The sequence below is a fragment of the Ambystoma mexicanum genome, chromosome 5p (assembly GCF_040938575.1).
Source record: "Ambystoma mexicanum isolate Mex_15411 chromosome 5p, UKY_AmexF1_1, whole genome shotgun sequence".
NCBI classification, from domain to species: Eukaryota; Metazoa; Chordata; class Amphibia; order Caudata; family Ambystomatidae; genus Ambystoma; species Ambystoma mexicanum.
Genome location: NC_090930.1, coordinates 760,283,235 through 760,310,927, shown reverse-complemented (window position 1 = coordinate 760,310,927; position 27,693 = coordinate 760,283,235). Strand labels below are relative to the sequence as shown.

The window sequence follows — 27,693 nt, the reverse complement described above, 5'->3', positions numbered from 1 at the left end:
GGTAGTTTGTTTTTTAAACACTGTTCCAGGGTCCAGGTAAAATGTAGCCTCCAGTGAGAACTAAGCATCACAAAGGTTATTTTGTCAGCACTTACACAAAGGGAGATGAAATTTGTCAGAACCAAGCATTCATTTAGAATAATAGATCCGCCTTGAAAAGAATGATAGTTCAGTGCTTAATCTTAGAACATGACTGGATGATAATTTAAAGATGAAATGTAGCTCTCCTAATCATTGGCCAAGCGCATTTGTTCAATTCACCCTTCTTTAGCAGCCATTCGTAAGTAAAGAGTTAGCAGCTATTGGACAGAATCCCTCCCTCACCTAGCTTGTCTCGCCTATCATTCACCCTATTGGATTGCAGATTAGTTAAAGAAATAGGGCTGGCTGATTTCTGTCTTCTGGTAAACAAATGATAGGTATGTGCCTACACATTACCCTACATTGAATCATTTTTAAATAGGCTTCATTGTGGGCTCTAGAAAGCATTTACAATGTTTACTGGCATTAAGAGTAAGAAGTAGCCAGAGCTTTTAAAGATTGATTTATTGAAAGTTATTGAATACTCCAGCAGCCGAGTGATCATGACCTTGAAAAGAAATTAGATGAAAGCTCATAATATGCTGGAGGCGGGGGCGAAACAACATGTTCTATTGTCCAAGTAAATCTACTGGGCTGAGCAAAGTAGCAGTTTGCAGCTTTAAAGCTACTTATAATGGATATCTTTGCCAGGTACATCCAAGAAGACCGAGCCCCTACATCGAATGTTGTAAATCTCACAATTAGCAGAATCAAGAAAATAATCTACAACAAGCCCTTTATAGTCTATTCAAACACACTCAATGCTAATACATTTCTAAACACCACACTAACGTATCCCGATGTATGAAAGCAATAAGATCTTCAAACATTTTGCAGAGCCAAGATAACCATGAAATGCTTGGACTATAAATCCCAAGAACCACCAAATAAAAACAGATAATGCACTTTCAGAGTCTTAGATTAAAGAAGCAGATTATCATTTCTTACAGAGGATTTGGGAGCCTTAGGCCTTGCATCTTCCGTTTAAGAGGTCTAAGGACCACCTCTTCAGTACGAGTTACTGTGGGAGTACTAGGATACTGTTTAACAGTATAATCCTATATTGTGACATTTTGTGTTAGTGTCCCCCCCCATATCTTCAGTTCTAACCTCACACAATGAGCTAGTACTGAACTGTTAAAATAAATGCAATATAGACCAAAGAAATGCAAGATTCCTGCTTTTTTCCTTGAAATTGGAGCGATTTGGTGTGGCTAAGAAATTGCATTTGGTTATCTTTGAATGTTTCTGATCACTTTAGATTGTAGTGGCAGATCACCAATTGGCATGGCTATATATTACAAACAGAAATTTCACGTAAACCAAGAGCCAGTTATGTTAATTAAAGGAAGAATCAGAGAATAAAGAAGAAAGAAAAAAGAAAGGAGGCATCCCTGGTACAATAACATACATTTAATTTTATATGCCAGCACCACTTCTGGAAATCAGATTTAACATGGTTACTTTAAAGCAATATAATGTACAATTTAGAGACACAACCCCCATCCGGACAAGCCTCCACATTAGGCACTATACTGAAACAGCACCCTGCCAGTTTTCTAATAACCACTCACCACTCTAAACTACCTTACATCCTCATCCTACTGGGGGTCTTGGGTCTGCTTTGACACTGCAGACCATAGAGCGCACACACACACAAATTCTAGGGGGAACACCACAGTAAGGGAAGCAGAGAAAAGGGGAGCGGGGAGCTGACAGGGGTGGGCAATTTGCAGCAAGGGATCTACAAGCAACTGAGGGGGACAGAGGGACACATCTTCTCGTTCCACACAAAACCTCCTTCTCGCGTCTAAAAATGCCTTTTGGCAATCCATTACTGAATGACAACAGGGGACAATGCTCCTTGATGTTCAACTCCTCAAAAACAAAGATGAACACCAGACAAGTTAACAATGACTCCCATCTCTTCTATATACGCCTCCCCCAATAGCCTCACTCGTCTCCCCAATGGCAACCTCAGAACTCATTTTTCTAGTGACCTGAAGCACCACCAGTTCATCAAATTCATCCCCACCTAACCTATCATTCCATAAAAACATTGGCCCCAAAATCCTGCCCTCCACACACTGTACAACAGTTACATCATGGAACTTGCACACAATTGCTTTACCCCTGAACAAAATACTAAACTTAGCTACCCATAACTTCCTATAACTTCATTAACCTCAAAGCAACACTCAGGCTGTGTGTGGGGTCAATACCTACGCAGCACTGATCCCATTCCAAATTCTTTCGGCTGTTTTTAAATCCATCCATCTACAGACAGCCTCTCCCCACCTAGCTAACCCCGCCTCAACACTCATTGCAAGCCCTGTTAAACTGTTAAATGTCAGTGCTACACTACCCCTAAGTTACTTACCCTCCTTGATCATTACCACCAGAGCAAAAACCCTCAAACATGAAGAATACTACCACATACAGTAGCATCATCCAACCACAAGATCCTTTAACCCGTTTCTGCAAGTAAATAACTGCAAAACACTATGGATATAATATAAGTGATCTAACCATCTGTGATTTCCCATCCTTCTGTTGCTATTCTCCCACTCAACCACTTTGTACTTGTTCGCCCACATTCAAATGGTCAATATAAACACAGCACCAGAAATGTGAATGCTGTTCCTAGCGCCTCTTTTGTACTATGGATTTTGGTTGGAGCCCTATTTTATCTTGCACATATTTTAAAATACTATCTTTTCTCCCTCTAATGGTAGTTTACCTTTTATTGCTCCTACCACACTCACAAATACACTCACAAATTAACATTTCAAACAACCATTGCAGCTGTGCCAACAGATGAAATGTAACCCTCCTTTAAATGCTACATCTATGCATTATTAAATATGCTAAGCAACAGCACTTACCTTTGGTAACGTATCCTTATACTGACATTGTTTGAATGCATCGCCATAATAATCTGCTGCTTGATTAGCCAACTTTGCTATAATCGCATCTTTCATTTTATCTGCAACAAAACCAAGATAATCAATCAAATCATGCCAAACATAGGCCATTTGCACATTCGGAAAGGATTTAGCTTCCTAATAACCTTATGTACAACAGGTGAAATCAAATATTAGGAGTGGCCCCATCAGGGAAACGCCCCCACATTCCCACCACCCTTAAAATCAACCCATACTTGGCTCAATTTTAATGAGGGATTTTCAAGAAAGAGGGAACTGAAGTAAAATATTCCATGTAGCATTTGTTTCATGATTGGGTCTAAAATGTAGAATCAACAGAATCTACCAAAGAACCCCAGGAGGTAGTAAGTCTAGCTTGTAAACCAATATGAAAGATTATCAGGTTTTAGTCGAACTTTTAACATTTCATCAATTGTGGTCAAAGGCCTTTTGAAGCGATCAGTTCCAAGAAACTGGACATGTTATTTCAGTGTTCATCCACTCCCTGACTGACAAAAACAGAGGTGCTCCCTTTTAAAACCATGGAGTTATGGTTAACAGAGGTGAGAGAAGCTAGGGAAAAATCCAGAGAGGAAATAGATGGTGAAGTTTGTAAAGGCAGAGAGTCATGTTGGTTTGCAGACATGTGCCGATAAACAGTGAAAAGCAATTATGCCAAAAAGCTGGTGTTAAATAGCAGTAAGAACCTGTCAGTCAAAGGGAGCATTCTTGGATGAGTGCAGCACAAGAAAGTCAGACCACAAATCATCTTTGGGTTTCCCTTATCCAAAACCCCAAAACATTTTGCTGGCTTTCTTGGATTTGTGTCATTTTTCCTGTCGCCGCAGCTCATTTTGGATGTGGAGAACTTAGACCACGACATGACTACCACGGATTGCTGTCAACCAGAAACATACTGGAGTAGGCTGGTGGCAGCAGTGCAATTTACATTGGCCTATACGATGCCTGATGCCTTCTATCGCTTTAATAGGCACACACCCATGAATGGTGGCCTTTTCGGTATTATTGGATTTTCAAAAGGTCTACAAACCTTTTTGTAGCCTTTCTAGGTTTACTTGGACCACGAGGGAGAGCCATAATAACATAATCCTGTGTGATGAATCTGGAGAATTCGTCCCATCTCCAATGGTGGGAAGTCCTGCCCTTTGAAGCTAGGCGTTGGGGAAAATTCACAGAATATGCCAATTCTCTCCTACCTTAGAGACCCCCAGCTCTTTTTGCTAGACATTAGGACTTAATTTTTATCCTGGAGAGAGAGACTTTTTCCCACTCGTGTATTTTTACTTAATTTGAACCGTGTGTTTCTTTTGGTTTTGGAGTCGGACAAACTCCATGCATCTTTATACATTGTGACACAGCACATTCAGTGCAGTGTCACTAGAAATCCTTTGGATTTCTGCTAAGGTTTAAATACCTTCTCTTGGATAAATTACTGTTTGCATTTGTAGACTCAGTACCCACTATCTTACAATAGGGTACTGGAGGGGTTGCTTAGTATCCCCTTTGTCTATTATCTCATGTAACATTTTTATGTTACCCTTTCTACAATTAATGGCTGGTGGCAGTGGTTTACTTTTTCCTACCATTGTGTGTTTTTACCGCAGGCTGAACCCTCAGCTGCAGTATTGCACCCATGGGTTCCCATTTTGTCAAAATAGCCCCGGTCTTCTTTTTTCGCCATTTCTTGTTGTAAAGGTCCTTCTTGAGATCTACTCTGCGTGCCAAACCAGGTTTGGTCCCTTGGTTTGTTTCGTCTTTGCTGGGCTTCAGTGCTGAAACCCACCTCTGGCTCCAGCATGTCTAGCAGGGCAGGAAGCAAGGGAGGTGCCCGAAACTCGCCGTGCTTAGTCTCCTTGGTTACAGGAATGCACCCAAAAGGTGATTGGCCGGTAGGACAGCCAGCCTGCTGTGTGAGTGACAGCTAGGCTGCAAATGAATGGGAATGACTTCCATAAAAGGCGAGGTCTATTGCAAGGAAGGCAGAGACCACCACTGGACGAAGGAACTGAAGACAAATCTGGAAGAGACGCTTGCTGTACCTCCTGGACCACTGGTTTGCCCGGTGAAGCCCTGCTGCAGTACTGAAGCTCCAATTTTGACATCAACTAGAGAAGCCCGGAAAGGACGACTTCTCCCCTTGGGTTGGTGGGACCAATCGACCCCAAGACGAACTCAACTAAACCCCCCCCCCCCCCTCTCTCTGCTGGATGTACTTCCATTGCTGCTGCAGGAACCAAGTGCCAGGGGACAGCAACACCAGAATAGAGTGCGTCGCCTTTAAGCTGGACCCGAGCTCCAGGAAGATCCTCCGGACACCCTCGAAGCAGGTCTGACCAAGCCTGAGCCACCTCTGAGTGCTGGACCCCAGAAGCAAGAAAAGTCGACAACGTGTCCAAGAACCGCGGTGGTGCTTTTTGCGAGTAGCTGAAACTGCAAAGTGCTGCTCATCTGAAATGAGCCCATTGCTGCAACCAACCTTCGAATCATAGTGCAAGAGTCCCCAGACGTCCTCCCTGTTGTCCCCGCGAATGAGGTCCAGGAACAGCAGGACAACAGGAACAGAAGCCTGCTGGAACCATTTCTTCAGACACAAGGTACTGTGAACTAAGGGGTACTTACCTCTTGTGTGTAGCTTGCTCTCACTTGAGCCACCCAGCTTTTGGCCCAACAGGGATTTCTTTTTACAACAAAACTAACATTGTGCAAGACTTTTACCTATCTTCAAGAAGTGCCTCAGCTCCCCTAGACTTTGCTCAATTGACATTGGCTGTCTTGGCTCGCTGAAATAATCTTACTCTCCGACTTTGTTAACTGTCCCTCCAAAAAGTCATACATACCTTACTTATGTAGCTGCGAAAAGATTAATCTAAATTGCATTGGGGGATTCAAAATTGCTTACCTGTTTGAGAAACTTGTTAACCATGTTTCCTTCACTAACCTTTTCCTTTTTGCCACAACTTCAGCATTACCATTTAAGTGTGAACAGTGACATATTAATGTCCACAGTGTCCCAACTATTGAAGTCACCTAAGGATGTAGGAATATCTGGGTGCCATCCTAAAAGGGCATCTACTGACATAACTGAACAAGTGTATTTTGAAGTGTATGTTTTATTATAGCCAATTGCTCCCTTCTAAAGAAGGCTTATTTTAAAACTATTAAATTAATAATTATTGAATCATGAAACCTTGAGTATAAGTGCTATTTGAATACATGTCACTGTGCATCTCTATGTTACTGTTAGGCAGAATTTCATGCAGTATCCTCTGGGACCACCACATACAATTAGGACTACAGGTGTAAGCAAAACCAACCTTTGGTATAAGTCTGTACTACACAGTTTTTGGTAGTGAGCTGAGCAGCAAAGCTTATCTCAAGAGGGAATGTGAGCAGTAAGAGGTTACACAGAGGTCTTACAATCACAGTGGTTCAAGTAAACACTTACACTCAAGGTTTCTTGGTAAAACACTTATTAATTTATTACACAGTCATTTATAAAACCTTCTCTAGAAAGAGGCAACTTCATATCATACAGAAATACTTCAATACCAAACCAATACGTTTGAGTAAATTATGCTCCCCTGAAATAGAAGCAAAATGGCATTTCAGTCACTTTAAATAGGAGTAAAAAGGCACAAGTTAATAAAATAGATCACAAATACTTTCTTAGGCAGTGCAAATAGTTTTAGTTCACTTGAGGACTCGATTCAGTTCAATGGGCGTAGGCCAAGTCAATGTGCTAGTGTCTTGGATAGGAAAGAGCAGTTCTTTTAGTGAACGGTAAGGTCTTTGCCAAAGTTCTCAGAAGTAGCTTGTACGAAAAAGAATCATATGTTGGGTCAGAAGCCGATTAGGCCTGCAAGTTGGGAAAGTTGCACGAACTTTCACACGTGAGTTAGGTTCTCTCAATCGGGTTATCACAGTACCATAATATGACAAAAAGATGCAGCTGAAGACGTTGGTTCCTGGCAGTTCCTGCAGATCTCACTGTTCCTTGGCCTCAGTCGTGGGGACAAGAGGGGGGACTCCTGCACTGCACGGGGACGGGTCAAACAAGCTGGCATATGGAAGATCTTCGGTTCGAGTAGCTGTCATCAAGCACACAAGCTGGTGTCCTTCCCCCCTGGTTAAACCTAACCAGCTCCGGGAATGGTATCCATGTGGCTTACGAGTTGATTGGTCCAACCAACTCAAAAGAAATCGTCATTGAAGGGGCTTCTCTGTCAAGATGAACTTGGCAATTCGGACCTGCAGCAGGGCTTCACCGGCCAAACCAACGGTCCAGGAGTTGTGGCAGTCATCCTCTTCCAGCTCATCTTCGGTGCTTTCGTTCCAGTGGTCAACTCTGCTTCCCAGTCCAAGAGACTCGCCTTTTATTCAGTTCTCTCCCATTCATTCCAGCCTAGCTGTTACTCACCCAGCAGGGTGGCTGTCCTTGCCGGACAGTCAGCCAGCCAATCACACCAGAGTGCACTTGGGTCTCCTAGGAGACTAAGCAAAGGGGTTTCAGGCACCTCCCTCACATCCTGTCCACACCAGACACTAAGGCGCCAGAGGCAGTCTTCAGTCCTGAAGCCCGTCAAAGGAAAACAAACAAAGAGACCAAACCTAGTTTGGCACGTAGAGACAAACTCTAGAAGGACCTTTCCGAAAAGAAACGGCTAAAAAAGAAGACCGGGACCTGTTTAAACAAAGGGGTTTAAGGCTCCATCTTGAAAAACATGTCTCCCGCAATTTTTAGCTACCGGTGTTTGCAGTCAGGAAAAATCATGGTAGTTTGTTGTAAAACCACTGCCACCAGCCATTTTGATAGGAAAGGGAAGCATTTGACTGCTACATGAGTTTCTAAACACAGGGGATACTAGGTAACCCCTCCAGCACTCTATAGGAAGATAGTGTGTGCCGGGTCTAGTAATTTAAAAAGACAAGTAAACTCAATGTAACCTTACATTCTCTGGGAAACAGTAGTTTATCCCAGATAAGGCATTTAATCCTTTTGGAAGTCTAAAAAGACACCCCTGTGTCACTGCACTGAGGGTGCTGTGTAACACATGAAAAGATGCCTATGGAGTTATTTTAAAACTCCCTAACCAAAGAACATAAGAGTAAAACACACATCAAAATACATGAAAGAGTGGGAAAAAAGGCTTAAATTTGCAGGTTAAAAAAAAAAAAAAAAATCGAGTCCTCAAAATCCAGCAAAGTTCCTGGGGGTCTCTAAGGTGAAGGCAATTAGCACATTTATGAGAATTCTCCCTAACAGTTACAACCCTACAGCTCACATTGACCCCTCATACATCAGCAAGGGGCAGAGCCACACAGACCAGCGGATCCAGGTGCAGCACAGACCTTGAAAGGCAGGGGCCGCGCGAAGCAAACCCAACATGGATGCACGACAAAACACATGACGTGGCGGGCTGGAGCCGGCAAACAGTCACAGAATCCAGGAACAAAGGGAGGGCCGAGTGCCAACAAGAAAGAGAAAAGGGGGAGAGACCATAAGAAAACTAGTAGGGAGGAGATAAGAGGATGCCCTAGCCCCATCCGAGGGTCACATGGACCAGAGCGATGAGCACACAACGCAAGGAGAAGGTGTATGAGAGCTAGAGAAACCCAAGCTGCATAAGCTTCGAGAAAAGTCAGAGGAACCCAAAAAAACTAAAAGATAGAAGGAGAAAGAGGCCATAGAACCTTAAGGAACTACCCGAGACAATAGGTCAGGGGACCCCAAAAGAGCAAAAGGAGGACAATAGACCGAGTGCAAAGCAGATATCATGGGAGTACAGAGGGACACGAATGTTGGTCCAAGTGTGCAGATGACCAAGTTGGTGGAATGGGATCAGGGACATATTCCTCTGCCTAAAGAAATGTGGGCATTTTGTATTTCCAGGAACTTGAGACGTTTTGTATGAACTTTGGGAAACTAAGGAACTATTTGTAGCCTGGGAAGAATGGTTTTCTTTAGAAGAACTGTTAATTCTAACCATTGAATACAGACCCAGTTGGAACCTCTCTTGGCAGAAATTAGGGATTTGGCGGGGGTGGAGGGAATAACCCACAAAGCGGTGGCCTATGCGGACGATATGTTGGTGGCCCTAGGAGACCCAGAGAAGTCCGCCCCACACTTAATGGAAACCATAGAACGATTTGGAGAGATTTCAGGGCTGAAAATAAACAGGCAAAAATCAGAGGTGTTGATTCTGGCGGGGAATTGAGAAGAAAAAAAAAAATAAATAACCGACTCAGTGGCCACAGACTGTCAACTGAAAATCGCCACCTCGGGCGTCAGATATCTAGGAACCACCCTCACAGACCACATAGACAAATTGTATTCCTACAATTACCCGCAAATCCTAGAAAAAGTTAAAAATGACCTGCTAAAATGGAACCCGTTAGCGATTTCCTGGTGGGGGAGAATCATGGCAGTGAAAATGACAATCCTCCCCAAACTAATGTATATGTTTCAGGCCCTCCCGATAAAACCCCACAGGCCTTCTTTAAAGCACTTAGGAAAGCAACTTCCAAATATGTCTGGCAGAACAAGACCTCAAGAATTTCGGATGCGGTATTGACAGCTCATAGGAAGGAGGGGGGGGGGGGTGTGCCATGCCACACTTCAAAAAATACTACGAAGCGGCCCAGCTGTGGGTCATGAGGGATTGGATATCAGAACAGGGGGAGAAAATCTGGGAGAGGCAGGATCGGGCGGTAGCGACAACATCCCCCAGGCACATGCTATGGATCAATAAAAGATTCTGACATGTAAACACCCACATTAGCGAAATAATGAAAACAGCACTGGGATTATGGGACGCCGCCACGACAAACGAAACCTTGACCAAGGATCCCGCCCCGTTCATGCCAATATTCGGAAACCCCGAATTCCCCCCGGGAATGGACAGGGGAATTTTTCGCAAGTGGGAGGAAGGGGGGTGCAAGATGGTGGGAGATATGCAACAGGATCAACAGATCAGATCCTTCGAGGATTGCAAAACTCTTGAATCTGACACCAAAAGACAGATATAAATATGATCAGATACATCATTGGCTGAACACTCACCGAATAAAGGAAGCATTGACCAGGGACCTGACCACCTTTGAGAACTACATCATGACGCACTCTGGATCCTGAAAATTTGTTTCCAACACTTACAAATTTATTAATGCACAGAAGGAACCTACCACATGGCTTTACATGAAGAAATGGGAGAAAACCCTGGGCTACGCATTCTCCAAAGAAAGGTGGGAATACTTGTGGGGCTTGATGCCAAAACAGACAAGAGCCATTCAAACGAGAGAAATGTGGGTGAAGATGATGGTGCAATGGCACTATACACCGGAGAAACTGAACAAAATGTATGCTACCTCCCCGAATATCTGTTGGAGAAAGTGTGGCAGGCTGGGAGATTGGAAACATATCTGGTGGGACTGCCCGAGGATAAGACCATACTGGGGAGAGATAAAGAATCAAATGAGGGGAATGTTCCAGGGAACAGAACACCTGGGAGATGAAATATGGCTAGGGGGCTTTTGGGATCCAAAAGACAAAACGCTAACTACCCCGCAGAAAAGAAAGTTTATGGGCCTCCTAATAGGTGCATGGTTGGAAATTGCAAGGAACTGGAAACACGAATCCCCACCACTGGTCGTTGATTGACACGAAGGGTCTGGTCACACCTGGCTCTAGAACTAGTAACGAATAACATCCAAGGAGATCATGGGAAATTCTGAGAGGACTGGGGAAGTGTATTGGAATTCCTTCAAAAAGAATATAAAGAACAATGGTGCCCACACAATATAAGACTATTGAACTTATTCACGTGAAGGAGGAAAAGATCTCCAACATAAAACATACACAGACTGAGTTATGCAGGTTGGGGTGGCGGGGGGGGATTTCTTTGTTTTCTTTGAATGAAGTTTGAACCTTGTAAGGTATAACACTGTGCCAATAGAAACTTAATAAAAACAGGTTTTAAAAAAAAAAAAAATATACAGACCCAGGAGGGATTCCTGGTACAACCAGAGACAACTTTGGTGGAGAACCAGCCATTTTCTTTTATATTTTTTTTTAAGTGGTAGGGCCACTTTGGTGGCTAGGTTTTGTAGTGAGTCAGAAGGACGACAGACTCTTAGAAGACATGATGTACACTTCTTTATTAAAATAAAGATACAAGGCCTAACTTTCCGTATGATTAGGGATGGTGCCTGCCTAAAATAAAAAAAAAGGTGATCATCTGTCAGTCGTGAATGTCCAAAGCAACAAGTCCCCTGTCCAAAACTACCCAAACTGACCCTTCCACTAAGAGAACCAACTTAAATCTGGAGAATGAACCCCTTCTCCTGAGGGTACTGTTCGTACCAGTCTTTAATACACAATCAATAAATAGTCTTTTGGGATTTAATGGATTCATTTCTTTAATTCCCCCCCAATTAGGATGTTGTACTTCTATTCAAATCCCTTTTGTGTCTCTTAGCTGATTTATGATTTTGGTCATAGACCTGCTTGGATTCTTTTGATGGAATATACTTTATGGGCTTCCACTGTTACTCTATAAACAGTTAAAATTTTACACGAGTCACTGGGTTAGAAGATGCATCCTTACAGGGTCACCGCCCCGCCTGCCTTATTTTTCACTAGATTGCTTTTGTTCAGAATAGCCTTTTGTTTTTCTCCCTTTCCGGGATCATTTTGCACACTGGTTCTCTTGTTGCCCAATTCTTGCTCTGACTTTTCTCTTAGCTTGCCACCTGCAATATCTATTCCTTTACAAGTTAACTGTTTCATTTCTTCTTCTGTCATAAGTATATATAAGGGCTTTCCTCTTGATTACCAATCTGTATAGTCATTTGGTTTAAAAGCCAACTTATTCTCATATCTTCTACTGTGACGAGTTTGCTGCCCGCTATGTCAACTCTTGAAACTTCCCATTCTCCCAGTTACCCTCGTTCTTGTCAGAGAGTTGGAGTTTCTCACCGTCATGCGGTATCGTGGATGCAATCTTCTCCCCGGCGTTCATATCCTTAGTCTCCCTCCTTTTCGTGGTGTCCCAGTGTCCGGCTGCATTCACGGGCACCCTGCGGTCTCTACGATGTTTGCCTGACCAACTGTCCACCACAGCATTCTCTGCGATCTCACCACCACCTTCACCTGAGTTTGGGCTCACGCCCTGTAGGTTTCCTGGACCTAAGGTTTGCCATAACCTTGGCATCCTGAATAGCATCTGCATGAGAGTTTGAAAGTCGCAGGTTTCTTGGTTTTCGTTCAGTGTTGTGCGGCTTGGGGTTTCCCCACCGCCCGTGTCTGCGATTCTCTTGCCCGCCTCCTGTGTCTCGCTCATCCCTCATTGGATGCACGCTATTTAACAAACTCGTCCCAGTAAAATTGATCTCTTGATTTAAAGGTAAACTACCTGTTCTCACAAGACACCGATATCCCTTAGGAGTTTACTCGTCCCAGTCTTGATGGGTTATATTTTCTTGTGCTTTAAAACATCCTATGTAGGCCATGGTATGTTCAGCCTGAGAGAGTTCCTCACGGGAACAGGAGTCCTTGTCCCCAAATGGGTAGTCTCTCCCGGTAAGATCCCACTTGCCTCTACCCCTAGGGAGGGTATTGCGGAGCAGGCTCACCTCACTCGCCTCACAAAAAGGGGCTCTCCCCCATTGGGGAGAAGGGACTAATTCCTTCACTTCATCACAGTTTGGACTGAGGACCAATTTTTGATTTGGACTATAGACGAGCACCTTAGTTCAGTTTTGTTCTAGGAAGTGAACTCTCTTTAAGTAGTAGGGTCAGGGAGGAGTTTTCCTTTAAGTTAAATAATAAACTATATGCAAACATGTCCTTTGGTTAGAGTCCTTCTTCTGGTTTGCCACACCTGCCAATGTACTCGCTTTTCTACATGTGTGACTGTACCAGAGAGTGTGTCTGATTGGTTGGCCACCAAAACTTGAATGCTGCAGTCCCATGGGTTGGTGAGTTGGACTTCCAGCTCCTTTATAAAAGAGTGTAAACCGGGGGTTACTGTACCACACAAATTCTTCAGAATTGAAAGGTGAGCTCTGCTGGTGAAATGGATGATTCATGTAGTTGCTATTGCCTACTGTATTTTCTGCACCCTGCTCCAGTGTTTTCTGCATAAAGACGCTCTTTTAGGGTCATCTGCTGCATTGCTGAAAATAAAATCTGTCTGTTGGAACCTCTATGCCTGCAGCCGCCAGAACTCTCCCAGAAGCATGCTGAACACCTGAAAATGTCATCTTGCTGCCTCGCTGGGGCTCTGCTGGATCCTGCACGTTGTGAGACCCCTTTCGGATGCCTCCTGCAGCTGTACCTCACTGAGAGGCTGTGTTCCTCTGCCTGGCTGACCCCTTGGAAGGGATTGTTGGCCAGTCACACTCCCTTTCCAGACACATGCACACAATGCATGTCCATGATGTTGCCAAAGGCACACGTGTCACTCCTCTCACATGGCGATGTCCAGACACATGTATGCAACCATGCGCATGTTAGATGCTGCGGCGCATCACACATTGCAACTGAGACACTCTTGATGTCACACATGCTGGAATGGACACATGCAGCACTGTATGGGACATGCACACACATCTGTGCAAGAGACATACCAGACATAAGGACAAGGTGCACACTCCAACCAGACATCAATATGCACATGCACTATGGTGGACAATTACACATGGACACTTAGCAGTCGACTCCAAATGGAGTTCCCTGACCTGGGCGTACAGCGCCGTGTAGAACCGCTCCAGGACCTGCATGTTGCGGGCGGTCAACCAGCCCCTTGACGAGGCGCTGGGCCTTGAGAGGGTCCTGCTTTTGATGTCCTCCCAGCGCTTGTGGACATGGATGTAGTCGCGGGGTGCCACCCCGTCTGCATTAATGGCACCCACAAGGTCCGCCCAGATCTTAGTCCTTCCTTGCATACTTGCGATGGTCCAGGGAAGAGGGCATCAGAATGCATCAGGACTTGCTCCACCAGGATGTCAACTTCCCTGGCTGAGAAGCTGACCGCCCTCTGCGTCGCTGCCGGGGGGTTGCCACTTGCCTCGGATGAGGTTGCTTCGGACATGGCACAGGTGTGGGTGGGCAAGGTGGTACTGGTGCTGGGCTGTGGAGCGGTGGTCTGGCACATTGGGAGTCTTGTATATCAGTAGATGTGGTCACAGGTCCAACAGGAGCTCTGGCAATGGCTTGTATAGCAGGCACATAAATTGCAGGGCATGTGGACAGCAGGCGCACACACAGTGGGCAGGCAGCAGCAGATGATTGTAGGAGGCAGCTCGGGGAACTTGGAGGCAGGTAAATTACCTGGTAGGCAGGAGCGTGGGTCTTCCGTGTTACTCGCATGGGCAGCCGGAAACAGTGACTCTGCACGTGCAGAAACAGCGAATTAGCGTGGATTTAAAGGAAAGGGTCAACGCGCGCAAGTTACCTGACAAGCGTTAGCGTACAGTATCGGGATAAATCAGTGCATAGGAGACCATCACACGCTTGTGCTAGCGATATCGGACAGACATGTGGACTTCTGCGATTCTAGCGTTTCCACGCGGCCTCTTCCCTACAGCGAGAGTGCAAGCTTTTTCTTTTGGTGGGGGGGGGGGGGGGGGGGGGATTTGCCTCCGCCCGCACACGCATGCATTTTGATTTTTGTTTTTGAGGCTGACGAGTCGCATATGCATTTTGCAGACTGGGTTCCCCAGTGTCTCGCGTACCCCCATTTTCAAGGTCATACTACCCTACGTGTCCTTCGCGTACGTCATTTTTTGTGTTGCTGGGTGTCATGTGGCCGGTTTATTTTTCCCCAGGGGTTACATTGAGCCGTGCAGGAGAAAACCGATACGTTTAACATCATGTACACTGCCCCCTCACTGAAATTGCCCTGGACAACTGATATCTGCGCCTCCCATTGCACAATTACATCAAGTGGGAGGGGGGGCCAAGGTGGACGTGGCCGACATGGCCAGCGACAAGCAGGGAGAGCTGTGCCCCCGTCCCCCCCAACAGGGTCAGGGAGATGCCACTGATGCTGACGTCCCCAGCACCCAAGGTCCCAGAGCACCAGTGTCATCTGCTGTCCCCACCAGCCTGGCTCAGGAAGCTGCAGGGGCAGCTGTAGCACCCGCCGCCCAGGCTCAGGGTCACACAGCCAACACTGTTTTGGTCCAGACAGGTCCAGAGGGACCCAGCTGCAGTAGTCCCTGTCTCAAAGGGAACAGGATGCGTTTGGGAAGTGGCAGACACCTGCATACAGGTACGGACACCTGCAAGGCAACCTCCTGTCCAGACATCGGTGGGTGATGCCATGGCCTAGTCCACCAGTGCTCCTGCCACTACTGTCCCAAGTGGTCCCAGCCACTTAGGGTCTGCACCGTCTCGCAAGAAGGCAAAGCGTTCAGTAGTGGGACAGGCTCCAAGGCACGGCAGAGGATACCCACACATGCACTTGCGCGATCTGAATGACACCTGGCCTAGTAAGATCGTATGTCTCCCCTTGTTTCCCCCCCCGCCTCATCGCGCCTTGAAACACTTGTGTATAGGTGCGTTATAAATACCATATCATGTATCGAGGAAGAGCAGCTTTAGAGATGAGGAACTCGAGATCCTCATGGACTACGTGCGGGAACACGAACGCGACATGCTGGTGCGGGCAGGTAGCACACATACGCATGCTCAGCGTATGGCCCACTGGCAGCGCATCACTGATCTAATCAACGCCTTGGGCAATGAGAGGCGCACAGCTTCTGAGGCATTGAATCGTTGGAATAACCTCCGACGCTGAGCCAAAGAGAAGCTGGGTAGCACCTACGACTCTACTGTGGTGAAAGGAGGTAGGCCACCAGAAGAGGACGATGAGCTCACTCAACATGAAAAAAAGTCAGTGATAGGATTGATGTGGAGCAGATCCAAGGCGTGGGAGACCTGCCAAATTATGAGGACATGTCCAGAGAGTGGTGATGCAGTTGCATCCATGACATGTGTATTTTGCTTGGATGGATTGTTGCGATTGAGGCACATCACATTAAGGGCCAGGTTCCCTTGGGCCTGCCAGGCGTCGAGTCCTCCAACACGGTGGCCTTGTGTCAGCTGTGGGAGCAGTCCATGTATGGTGTTGCACAGCAACAGGGGGCTTCCTATGAGATGTTGGCTCAGGACATGGAAAGGGTGGCCAATTACATGATGCCTTCAGAAAGACAGGTGGAGCTCCAGCTGCAGGCAACGCAGTCCACATGCCACTCAAACAGGCTGCACATGGAGACCAGCAACAGGAGCCTACGGGTGTAACTCTGGGCTCTGCGGGCATCCCTGGAGATATATGTCCCTCAGAATTACACTGACTGCACTTGAGGAACACCGCAGCAGACGGCCTGAGCAGCAGATGCAACAGTTGACTCATACTATCACAGAGGAACACTGCATCCCGTAAGGTGTTGCATGGGGACCTCCAAGCCATCATGTTGCAGATGCGAGCATATCAGTCCTGCATGGCCGATGCCATGGAGGAACAGGCCAGGGCTATGCATGGTGATCCTCCCTTAACACTACCACCTTCTACTGCTACACCAGAGGGTGGTGACAACAGCGACAGCTCTCCCAATCCATCATAGCTGTGCGGCCCATGAACTCATGGAGGGGTTTTGTTTTTTTTCTTCTCAACACCTACACATGTGGGTGCTGACGTGCAGCCTGTCCCCTCCACCCTCCTGGGTGGAACCGCCCCCCACTTCCCGGCCACCTTAGCCTTTTTTTTTGTCTATTGTGCATTCATGTGACCGTGTTGCCTTGTGTGGCATCTCAGAACATCCACTGTAGGTTCCAGCTGGACCCATAGAGACTTGTTGTGTTGGTGTTTGTGCCTTGGGTCCAGACACATATGCCACTCCTGCTTCCCCTTTCCATGGGCTTGCAAGGAGGGCAGCGTGTGACAGTAACTTACACAGATGCATTGGGCTTCCTTTCTATCTGTGGACAGTCTCAAGTCCAGCCTGTGTATACACCCCAAGTGGGATTCATGATTGTATGTCCAGTGCATGGTTGCCATCCCTTTGTTTGTACATTGGGAACTATCCTTTGATCGTGTTCCTTCATGTATTGGCTTGCCTATCTGTATTATTGTTGGCGTTCGGTCTGTATGTGCTTCCCTGGCCACTTTAGTTATCAGGGCCACCCAAAATGATGAAAGGGTGGCATGTGCAATTTACAACATGTTGAGGCACTTGTGCAATTATGATTGGTTACTGTCAGACATTCACTATTCTGGCCTGTGTATCTGGTATGTTGTACTGCCCAATTGGAGTCCCTGTGTACATTGATAGTTATATGTGTGAGAGTGACTTGTTTATGAACTGGTTCCGTTGATTGTTGAGCACTTTGTGACAGTGGAGTTGAGGGATGGCCTTTGATTTACACTTTTGACATTGCATGCCATGGCAAGGTGTGGCGACCAGGTGACCTGGAATGTGGAATGGCTTAGGTGACATACCGGCATTTAGAGGTGTACTTCTTCCATGTGCTACTTTTGTGCAGACCAGATTGAGTTGCTTTAAGTTCTAAAGGATCCACATAATGTGGCACTTCCAAGGACAGGTTCTCAGGGTGGTAAGGTTGGGACAGATTGTCCCTTTCTCATCATTGTCACCTGGAATGTGCCAGGGCTGTGTGCACTCCGCAGGAGTTGGGTTTTAGGTGAAAAATGGTGCCACAAGCTGGGTACCGGCAGCGTCGCCATGAGCCCTTTCTTCTCCCATGCGCAGCCGCTGTGCATGTGGTTGGGATGTGGGGGAACCACCATGTCCACCGTTATGTGCAACGTTGTGCAGGACACATGCTGCCACAATGATCCGAAACACTGGTGGCGCATATAGTAGCTCACCACCAGAGTGGTAAAGGGAGCAGAAGCGTGACTTTAGCACTCTGAATGAGTGCTCCACTATGCCCCCGGTTGCAAAATGGGCTGCGTTGTATCTTACTTGGGGTGGTGTGGTGGGGTTCCGTATTGGCGTCATCATGTAGGTGCTCAGAGGGGAGGCACTGTCCCCTGGAGAGGGGAGGGTTGTCAGTGGTGTGGTTTTGTCTGCGTGAGACATGCATGCATTTGCAGGGCCATTTGTACTCCCCAATGAGCCATGTGTTGCCATGCCTCCCAGCTTCCAGGGCCCGGTGTAGGGGTGACATTCGAAATATGAAACTATCATGGGTGGACCCTGGATAGTTGGCATATACAGAGCTAATGATGCCCTTGGCATTACATACAAACCTGCATGTTGATGGAATGCCAGTGCTTGCGATTGTGATAGATGTGCTCTGTGGCCCTAGGTGGACGTAGGGCCACATGGGTGCAACCGATGGCACCAAGCACTTTAGGGAAGTGTGCCAACCCGTAAAAGTCCTGGACCACAGCCTGCCTTTCTGCATGTGTTCTGGGCATGTATATGTGCCTGCGGACTGAAGGGCGTGCAGTCATGATTGCCAACACCTGGTGTAGGCAGTGTGACTGCGTGGCCTGTGAAATCTCTCCCCCCCCCCCCCCCCCGACTATGGCAGGTGTCCGCTGAAATGACCCAGTGGCCAAAAAATACAGTACATTGAGCACCTTTTCCAAGGGGCTCAGTGCTTGGGAGCACAGGGTGGGTAATGTGAGGTCATCTTCCCACTCCGTGACCAGGTCTAATATGATATGAGGTGGAAACCTACACCTGCCAAAGACCTGGTCATCAAGCATCCCAAAAACGCTGGTCCTGGGTAAAATAAATGCGTGACCTGGCCATCATCCTCTTGCGGTGTCCCACGATCACGGCTGTGGAAAATGGTACTTTCATCGTAGCTGTAAAAGCGTGTTGGCTTTTCCGCGCACTTTAAGCATTGTTTTTAGTGCGCAGTGACGCTTATGCCTGCTTTCGCTTGCAGACATGTTTCCGGATTAGCACGTCTTTATCTGCACGCCGGAGAGCCCTGTTAAATTCCATCAATACGTGTTAGCACGCGTGTTGGCATTGCAGGTATTTTACTGTGGTACTTCCCACGTTACGCCCATATTTACGCTTGTTCCCCATTCCACGTGTTCCGCCCCCTTTTTAGCCGATTGCGCTAGACGGTATGCAACTTTGATGGGCATCGCGCGCAAGGCATTCACGGTGCCGCAGTGACGTGTTGGACCCACGCAGATTCAGTGCAAGTCTCCAGTAAGCCACGCGCAATGTGTTCCATGAAACCAACGGGTGCTTGAATGCATTTTGCACGCAAGCGCCCCATTTTTCTGTGCCATTTTATTCTATGAATAGGGCCCTGGGCCTTTAACCTCTTTAGAAATTAACATCAATTCACATCTGGGTGTTTTGAATTTTCTGCTTGTGCCTTCATATTTGCTTTCTCCCTTTCTTGGAAAGTCTTATCTGTGCATGCTAGAATTGCAGCGTCTAGGATTTTCCCTCTTCTTCCCATCTTGCTTCCTTGTGTTGCGCCTTCTGCCGTTTTTAATAACCTAGGCCCCATCCCTCGTGGACAATTGACTTACTGTACATTTGATTTGTCTACCCCGTCTTGCTGCTAAGCCACCTGGGTCGTTCCTTGTGCACTGTGCAGTCCTTGGTCTGGTCTACTCCACCCCCTTCCCCTGAATCTATGGGTGCTCTCCATCACCCTATCTACTATAGCTGCTACTCTTATCACATATCCTACCGCTCTCTCGAAGCCTGGAAGGAAAACATTTAAGAAAGCACTCCTGGTCTCCAGCCCAGCCAACGCCTACGTCAATGCTTCCTCCAGGCAGACTATCACTGACATCCTCTTTGTAACACCCTCTCCAGACCCAGGGACTCCCCAAATGGTCTCTATACTCTCCCCTTTCTCTTCTTTGGCCATTAATGGCGGAACCAGATAGGAAGTACTCTTGGCACACTCCCCATCCTCTAGGTGTCTATCAGAATGGCACTGTCACGGGCCAGGGCTCTCAACCCAAACTCCTCCTCGATAGATGCCTTCCATCTCTCATCAACTTCCTTCCTTCCTCTGACACCCCCCATAGCTCCTTGGCCACCACCGATGGGTGTACCACATCCCTGTACCCCTCCTTGGAAAACTTTCAAAGCGTGGCAACCAGCTTCACTTAGGTACTCTCAATGCTTGTTCTGCCACTAAACACTTTTCTGACATCTCTCTCTCCTTCTTGAAGACTTTGACGTGCTCGCCCTCACGGAGACGTGGTTCAATGGCAGCTCTGTCACTGCTCTTGACACTCTTCCTGAGGACTACAAGATTCCCTCCAACCTCTGGTTTAACCAGTCATGAGGCCCTGATCTTCCCTGAATGGTTTCCTGCTACCATCATACCCACTCAATCCTATTCGTCCTTCCAAAGAGTCTGCAGGCTTGGTGTTTCTCCCACCCTCTTGCTTACTCTCGCCACCATCTACAGGCTCCCTAGCCTGGTCTCCCCCTTCCAATTTGAATGGGTCGAACTCAACTCTCCTGACCTCTACACCTCCAAACTTCTCCTCTGCGACTTCAACATTCTCTCGATTGTTCTGACATGGCCACTACACGTCCACGACCTCTGTGACCCTTTCTCTCACCATTCTTCCCTCTGGTCCGACTCACTCAGCCAGACACACCTTGGATGCACTTACCTCAGGACACAACCCTATCTCTAACACTCAACACACCCCTCTCCTGGTCTGACCAGACCCTACCCTCCTCTCACCTGGATCTCTTGGGATCCCTGGCCAAGCATCTTCCCGCACTGCCAGTCTCCTTTGCAGTCATTCGACTGATGAAGCAAGTGTCAGTTGCTGCTTTTGCCGGCCACTTTCATCCCCCCTCCTGCCCCCGATATTAACTTTCCTACTGGCACAGCCCTCGCTAACCTTCACCTCTCCAAAAACCTTGACACCATTGCCCCAGTCATGAGGGTCGGTATAAAGCCTGCTTCCAAGTGCAACTGCTGGCATGATTCCGACCTAGCCACTCTGAAACCCAAGTGCAGAGTTGAACAGAAATTGCAGGCTTCAAGCACATCCACTGACAAACTGGCCTGTCACCTGCTCCAAAAGGCAAAACCGTCTCCCCATCCGCTCAAAGAAGAAGGCCCACATCCAAGCTTGCATCTCTGGGTCCACCAACAATACGGCTGATTTGTTCATGTTAAAGGATATTTATACCGTGCACTATCACCAACGGAGTGGTTCCCTAGCAGCTCTGAAAGCTAAGTGGGTGGGGCGTGGTTAGTGGTGCAAAGTGGGACAAAGGCAGAGCGAGAAGATTAGGATGTATTGTTGGCAGTTTCAGTTCAGTTAGCACCGTTCGCAGAGCATGGGTACGGTTCATGGTTTGGTAGACTCCCGTGTGCTGTTGTGCGAGACTAGGTATGGTTTGTTTTTTTGTTGTAGTGAAGTAGGTGCGGATTGCTGTGCAAGGACGTGGTTGTGTTCTTTAGCATTTGAGGGGTGTATGCAGGGCGGAAAGTTGCTTTGGATGTTCGGCACTCACAGAGGACCTCGCTGTGTTCTGTGCCAGTGGTCTCGTTTCGTGAACCGTTTGTGGTGTGAGGATAGGAAAGGAGGTGAAAACCCCCTCCACCTTGGTTGAAGAGGTGTATGGCATACCGATCGTTCAAGGGTGGCAAGGGGGTTGCCCTTGTGGCTTCCCTGGGTTTATAAGGCTGGTTCCCTCCCTCCGATTTCTAGGTGATCCCAGTCGCACTGGATCAGTTTATAGGTTTGTGCTCCCTCATCTACTGCAGGGGTGTCTGTCCTTAGGTAAAGCCTAGACTTAGGTGGTGGTTTGGGAGTGGGTATGCCGTGGGTTCTCTCCCTCCGTGGCTTCTGCCTTTAATATATGATCATTGTGGCCCATTTTATTTCCAGTGATGTCCTAGTGTTTCTATTCATTCCAGTCCGATTATGAGCTGAAGATCCAGGTTTTTAAGTAATAGTGCGCTCAAAAGTTTCAGGTTCTTAAAAGATGGGCAATAATAAAACATTTATAAACATCTTTTTTATGAAAGTTCCTATGTAAAATGTTACACAAATAATGTTTAAACCCCTTTAATAATCAAGGACTAGGAGGTGTCCATTTTGTGAAATAGATGAGCCTCCTGTGCTCGAGTTAAACTCTGCCCTCGCGGCACTAATGAAGCAAAAGCCTCTGTAATAAAAGCTAGCAGCATGTGGCTTTTGCTTCATTAGTGCTGAAGAGCAGAGAAGTGCTTTTATAAATACAACATTGTTGTATTAATGATTGCTGTGGTTAGAAAACCATGGCAATCAGGAATACAACAAAGTTGTATTTATAATTGCAGTGGCTTTCGCTTTGAGTCTCCTGGGCTCCCCCGGCTCAGAGGAGCCCAGGAGATTCAAAACGAAAGCCAGCGTAACCATAAATACAATATGGTTATATCACTGCAGTGGTTTTCTTTCCAAGTTTCCCGGGCTGGAATGGATTTGAAGGGTTTCATACAGACCGTTTCCATTCGATCAGCTAGGAATGATTTAATCCAGAGTAGGGCTAGATCAGTTATTCCCATTTCTTCTAGTCTTTTGATGCGGATGTCATGGCCGACTGTCGAATGCGGCAGAGAGGTCGAGTATTATCTGGGCAGAGTTTGTGTCGAGTCTGCATTGTTTTTTATGTCGTCTCCTATAGATGGGAGTGCCGTCTCTGTTGCTCCTGTGGGTTTATAGCTGACTTGAGCCTAGTCCAGGTGCTAGAATTTTTCTGCATGTTCCTATGCTTGTTTGTAGACGGTTTCAAGCAGGTTTGTTGGGTAGGGAATGTTTGAGATAAGCCTGTAGTTTGAGAGGTCTTCCATGTCGCCTGTGTCCTTGAGGAGAGGTTTGATGTATGCAGATTTGAAGGATTGTGGTACTTCTGTTACGAGTGACAAGTTAAGGTTTATGAAGTGTTCCAGCAGTGTGCCCTGCTTGAGGATTGATTTGTAGATGTCTGGAGGGCATCGATCCAGAGGGAACCTGCTTAGTTGCTATGTTTTACCAGCTTGACGAAAGCCTCTACTGGTATTTGTGGGAAGTTGAGTTTGTTCTGCGGTTCCACGGCTGGTGGGATGGATTGTGCGATTTGGTTGGCTGGTCTGTTTTGTATGATCCGGTGGATGTCGGTGATTTTATTCTTGAAGTGGTCTGTGAGGTCGTTTGTGAAGGTACCAGTACATTCTTGCAACCTGGTGGGTTCTTCAATTCATTTATAATGTTGAATCATTCTTTTTGGGTGCTGGCAGCTTTGGCGATTCGGTGGTCATATTTCTTTTTTGCCTTTTGAATTTCCTTTTTGTAGGGTCTGATTTGTCGTTGGTAGTGCATTTTTTTTGTCTGGTCGTATTCTTTTCTCCATTCTAGTTCGAGCTTCTTGTTCCTTTTCATGGCACTGAGGAGGGGAGCAAACCACTGCCATTGCTCTCCTTCATATGAGAGAGAGAGAGAGAGAGAGAGAGAGAGGGGAGGGGGAGGGGGAGGGGGAGAGAGAGAGACGATTATTTTCGGCAATCCATCTATGTAGTAGCTCAGATTTTCCATTGAGGTTGCTTTAGTTGAAGCTATTGGTAGGTGGTTTTGTGATTTAGAGTTGTTCTGTTAAGTTGCTAGCTTTTATGATCTTTGTTTCTTTTGACGATGGTAAGCAGATTTTTGGGTATTTTGGTTGCTTTAGTTGGTGGAGTGATCACAAAAGGAATGATTTAGTGGTCACTCCAGCATATCTGTATCGGCGGTGCAGTGGTGATGAGTTCTTTTGTTGGCAAAGATGCCTCAAGCGTGTGTCCTGCTGTGTGTGATGCTTCTTTAACCAGCTGGCGTAGTTTCATTGTGGTCAGTTGCTCGTTTAGCGATGTTTGCAAGTTAGCGTTTTCCTCTTCAAACCAGATGTTGAGGTCCCTGAATATTATCATCAGGTTTTAATGTTTGATTGTTAGGTTGGCGATTGCTTCTACGAAGGTGTCGGGCGAATGCTGCATCGTGTGTCGGTGGTCTGTAAATTAGTATGAATTTGAGGTTTGTTAGGTGAAGGATTACGGATTCACAGTGTTTGATGTTTAGTGGTTCGTCTGTTCCGATTTTCAGATATTCCTTCTATGCAGCTGCAAGTCCTCTTTTCTTTCCTGTTTATTTGTAAGCACTTGAAGTTGTCGGGTAGGCAGCTGTGAAGTGTAATTGTGTAGTTGTCTAACCACGTTTCTGTGATGAATACATAGATCTTGCGTGGATTAGGTTGCAGTGGATTTTTTTGGCATGGTTTTGCTTTATTTTGTTAGCATCGGCTTTGCCTTGCGATGGTCCCGTTGGTCTGTTCCCATGCGGTTCTCATGTTGTGATGGCTGTTCAGTGGTGTCTGCTTCGTCTTTGATTAGCTCTGCTAGGTTGCTTCTTGGGGTCTGATTTCTTTAGTTTCCTCTTCTGTACATATATACATATACACGCAGGTTACAATATAGTTATATTACATTTGTGTTATATTACAATATACATGGTAGAAGTCGAGGAGGCAGTCCTCCACTTGCTAGTTGGAGAGTGGCCTTGAGGTTGTTATGGAAGACCGATGGAAGTTTCAGCTCCAAGGGTGGCAGGGAATGAGTTCCAGAGTTTCGGTGCAATATAGGAGAAGCCTAGACCTCCCGCTGTGGCTCTCTTTATGCGAGGCATGTGTAGCTGGTTGGTTGTTCTCTTATCCACTGTGTTTGTTGGGGTTGCGTTCTCTGCCCAGATACTACTCGACCTCTCTGCCGCATTCGACAGTCGGCCATGACATCCTCATCAAAAGACTAGAAGAAATGTGAATAACTGATCTAGCCCTACTCTGGATTAAATAATTCCTAGCTGATAGAATGAAAACAGTCTGTATGAAACCCTTCAAATCCATTCCAGCCCGGGAAACTTGGAAAGAAAACCACTGCAGTGATACAACCATATTGTATTTATGGTTACGCTGGCTTTCGTTTTGAATCTCCTGGGCTCCTCCGAGCCGGGGGAGCCCAGGAGACTCAAAGCGAAAGCCACTGCAATTATAAATACAACTTTGTTGTATTCCCGATTTCCCTCCTGAGTCTGGTCCACACCTTGTCCTCGCACATAAGAGAAGTCAATCCCTTGCATCCCCAGGCACTTGTCCAGCCTCCACCCCCACCACCACCCCCAGGCTTCACCCAGCACTAGCCTGCCCTTGATTCCTTCCTCCTTCTTCTTCTACCCCCCCCATCCACCTGAAATTGATGCCTTGCATTGAAGCCCCCCGAACCTGACCGTTCACTGCCCACCTCCCCCCTGCAATTCTTGTTAATGCACTGGCACGATCCAAATGTCACAAGGCCTAGTAGGACAGTTATTGTAGTACATATCCCTTGCTTCCCCCCTCACCCCCTTGTGCCTTGAAACACTTTTTGCCATATAGTGCGTCTTATAAATATTTGATAAATGAAAACACAGTATGTGTATAAAAACAGTAATTGATTAAAATGGTCCCTGTGAAAACCTTGAAAGTAAATCGCACTTGGCTGTTAGGGTCAGTTTTCCACCCCCCCTCCCTACATTTCTTTGTCACCAGGGACCATTTTAACCAATTACTGTTTTTACATACCGTGTTTTGTCGTTTACCTACGTATATGGAAAACAAAGCATTGCATAAGCACCAGTTACCTCTGAAAGCGCAAAAGGTCTGGCCTAACACGTTACCCAGCCTTTTCCATATTGTGAAATCAGCCTCTGTCAAGAAGTGAAACAATTCTGGGCACATGTTTGACTTTAGGAACTGAATTCATTTGATTTTTGTTTTCATTACAGTGGCACAATTAAAAGCTAGGCTGTTTCATACCAAATACACAATCCTGTGGAACACAAGAAAGAGCATTTATTTTAACGTGAAGCAGCTCAGGTTTCTTCTGGTTTCTTAAAACTCACTCTCTCAAGGGGTATGGATCTTCCCTTGACCTTTCCCAGATACTCAGAGTTAACAATTTTACGGGTTTGACTCTTCCCTTTAACTTTCATAGATTTAAAACAGGGTGAAGAAGCAGCTTCACTTCTCTTAACAAGAACAGTCTTCCCCTGTAACCGAGTCTGGAATGCTTTGAATACCGCCAGTAGATCCAACAAATTGTTATGTTTGTAAGTCACGGATGGCGACCACATGCCATGAGCTTACTGTTCTAGGAGGTGTGCTCCCCAACCTGACAGGGGTGCCTCCGTGGTGAGAATGGCTTCTACTGCAGGGGGTCGTAAAGGACTTCCCTCTTCAAAAAGGTTTTCCTTTGTACACCAAGGTGGCGGCTGTCGAGCCCACTACTAGATCGTCCCACTCACCACTTGCCTAACACCATTGGTTCGAGACCCCACTCCTGCATGGGGCGCATGCGCAGATGGACGTGTGGAACCAGGAAGAAGTAGTATGTCATCATCCCCTATTGGCGCATGGCTTTGCGTTCTGTTATCCAGCGACTGGATACATGAGGGATCTGAAACATGTTTTGAACCTTCTCATTGGAGGGGAAGACTAGGGTGTCTTCTGTCCGATCAGTGCCCCAGACACTGTTTGACTTGACTGAGGACTAGACTTTCTTTTTCTCGTTGATTGAGAATCCCACATTGCAAACGAGATCAACTGTCATTTGAGTGTTCTCCAGACATGTTCCGTACGAGTCTCCGGTTATGAGCCAGTCGTCGAGATAAGGATACACTGAGATGGACTGTCCACCGCTACTAACCTCGTAAACACCCTTGGGGCTGAGGCAATGCCAAAGGGGAGCACCTTGAACTGATAGGGAGTGTTTACGCCACCTTGAACCTGAGGTACCGTCTGTATACAGACAACATTGAAATAGGAAAGTATGCATCTTTCATATCCAATGTGGCCATGTAATCACCCCTGTTGCAACAGTGGGATTACCTCAATAAGAGTTGTCATTCTGAACTATTGATGTTTGACATATTTGTTTGCAGATATAAAACAGGGCACATGGTTAGATCCTTTTTGGGTACAAGGACGTATATTGAATAAATACCCTTGTTTACCTGAAGATGAGGGATGAACTTGATCACTCCCTTGACTAGAAAGACCGAGACCTCTTCCAGCAAGATATGAAGATGCTCTGCGGACAGTCGTCTGCTCTTGGGTGGATGGTAGCAGGGTGGTTGCCGGAATTCTATGTACTACCCATTGATCTGAAGTGATCCCCACACATGCATGGGTAAAATATGTTAGACGTCCCCGGACAGGGGAGACATGGGAGGGGACCCTGTACTGCCGAGTCATTTGCTGGTTGGGGTAGCAAAGCCTCTGGCTGCAGAGCATCTCCCCCTACCCTTCCTAAATCAAAATCCCTGCAGTTGTGGGGACTGGAAGCCGCCAGAGGAAACTTGACTGGAAAACCAAGGGGCTCATCCCGACCCATACTGCCCCTGGGAGGAACAGGAGAAAGCATGCCTGCGAAAGGGCCAGCGGGTATTAAATGACCCTTGCTGGACGAATGGTTTAGCCAAGATCTAGAGTCTCATGCCCTTTCTTAGCAGTGTCTAGGGCCTCATGGACCACCTTACCAAAAAGGGAAGAAGCTTCCACCAGCTTATTAACAAGAGAAACCAGAGCCACTGGCTTAAATCACATTTTTCTGCCAGGTGTAGCGCTTTTGTGCGAGGATGGGTCCTGCCGTTTC

At 46.6% G+C, this 27,693-nt stretch overlaps 1 protein-coding gene across 2 annotated transcripts in view; it reads right to left on the bottom strand.

Annotated features, from left to right (window-relative positions):
- PDCD6IP (programmed cell death 6 interacting protein) overlaps positions 1 to 27,693 on the bottom strand; it is a 1,152,781-nt gene that overhangs the window by 936,349 nt on the left and 188,739 nt on the right. For both annotated transcript variants that reach the window (XM_069613187.1, XM_069613188.1), the window contains exon 6: positions 2,967 to 3,067. In XM_069613187.1, the coding sequence (XP_069469288.1) occupies positions 2,967 to 3,067 (101 nt within the window). The remainder of the gene's footprint in view (positions 1 to 2,966; positions 3,068 to 27,693) is intronic.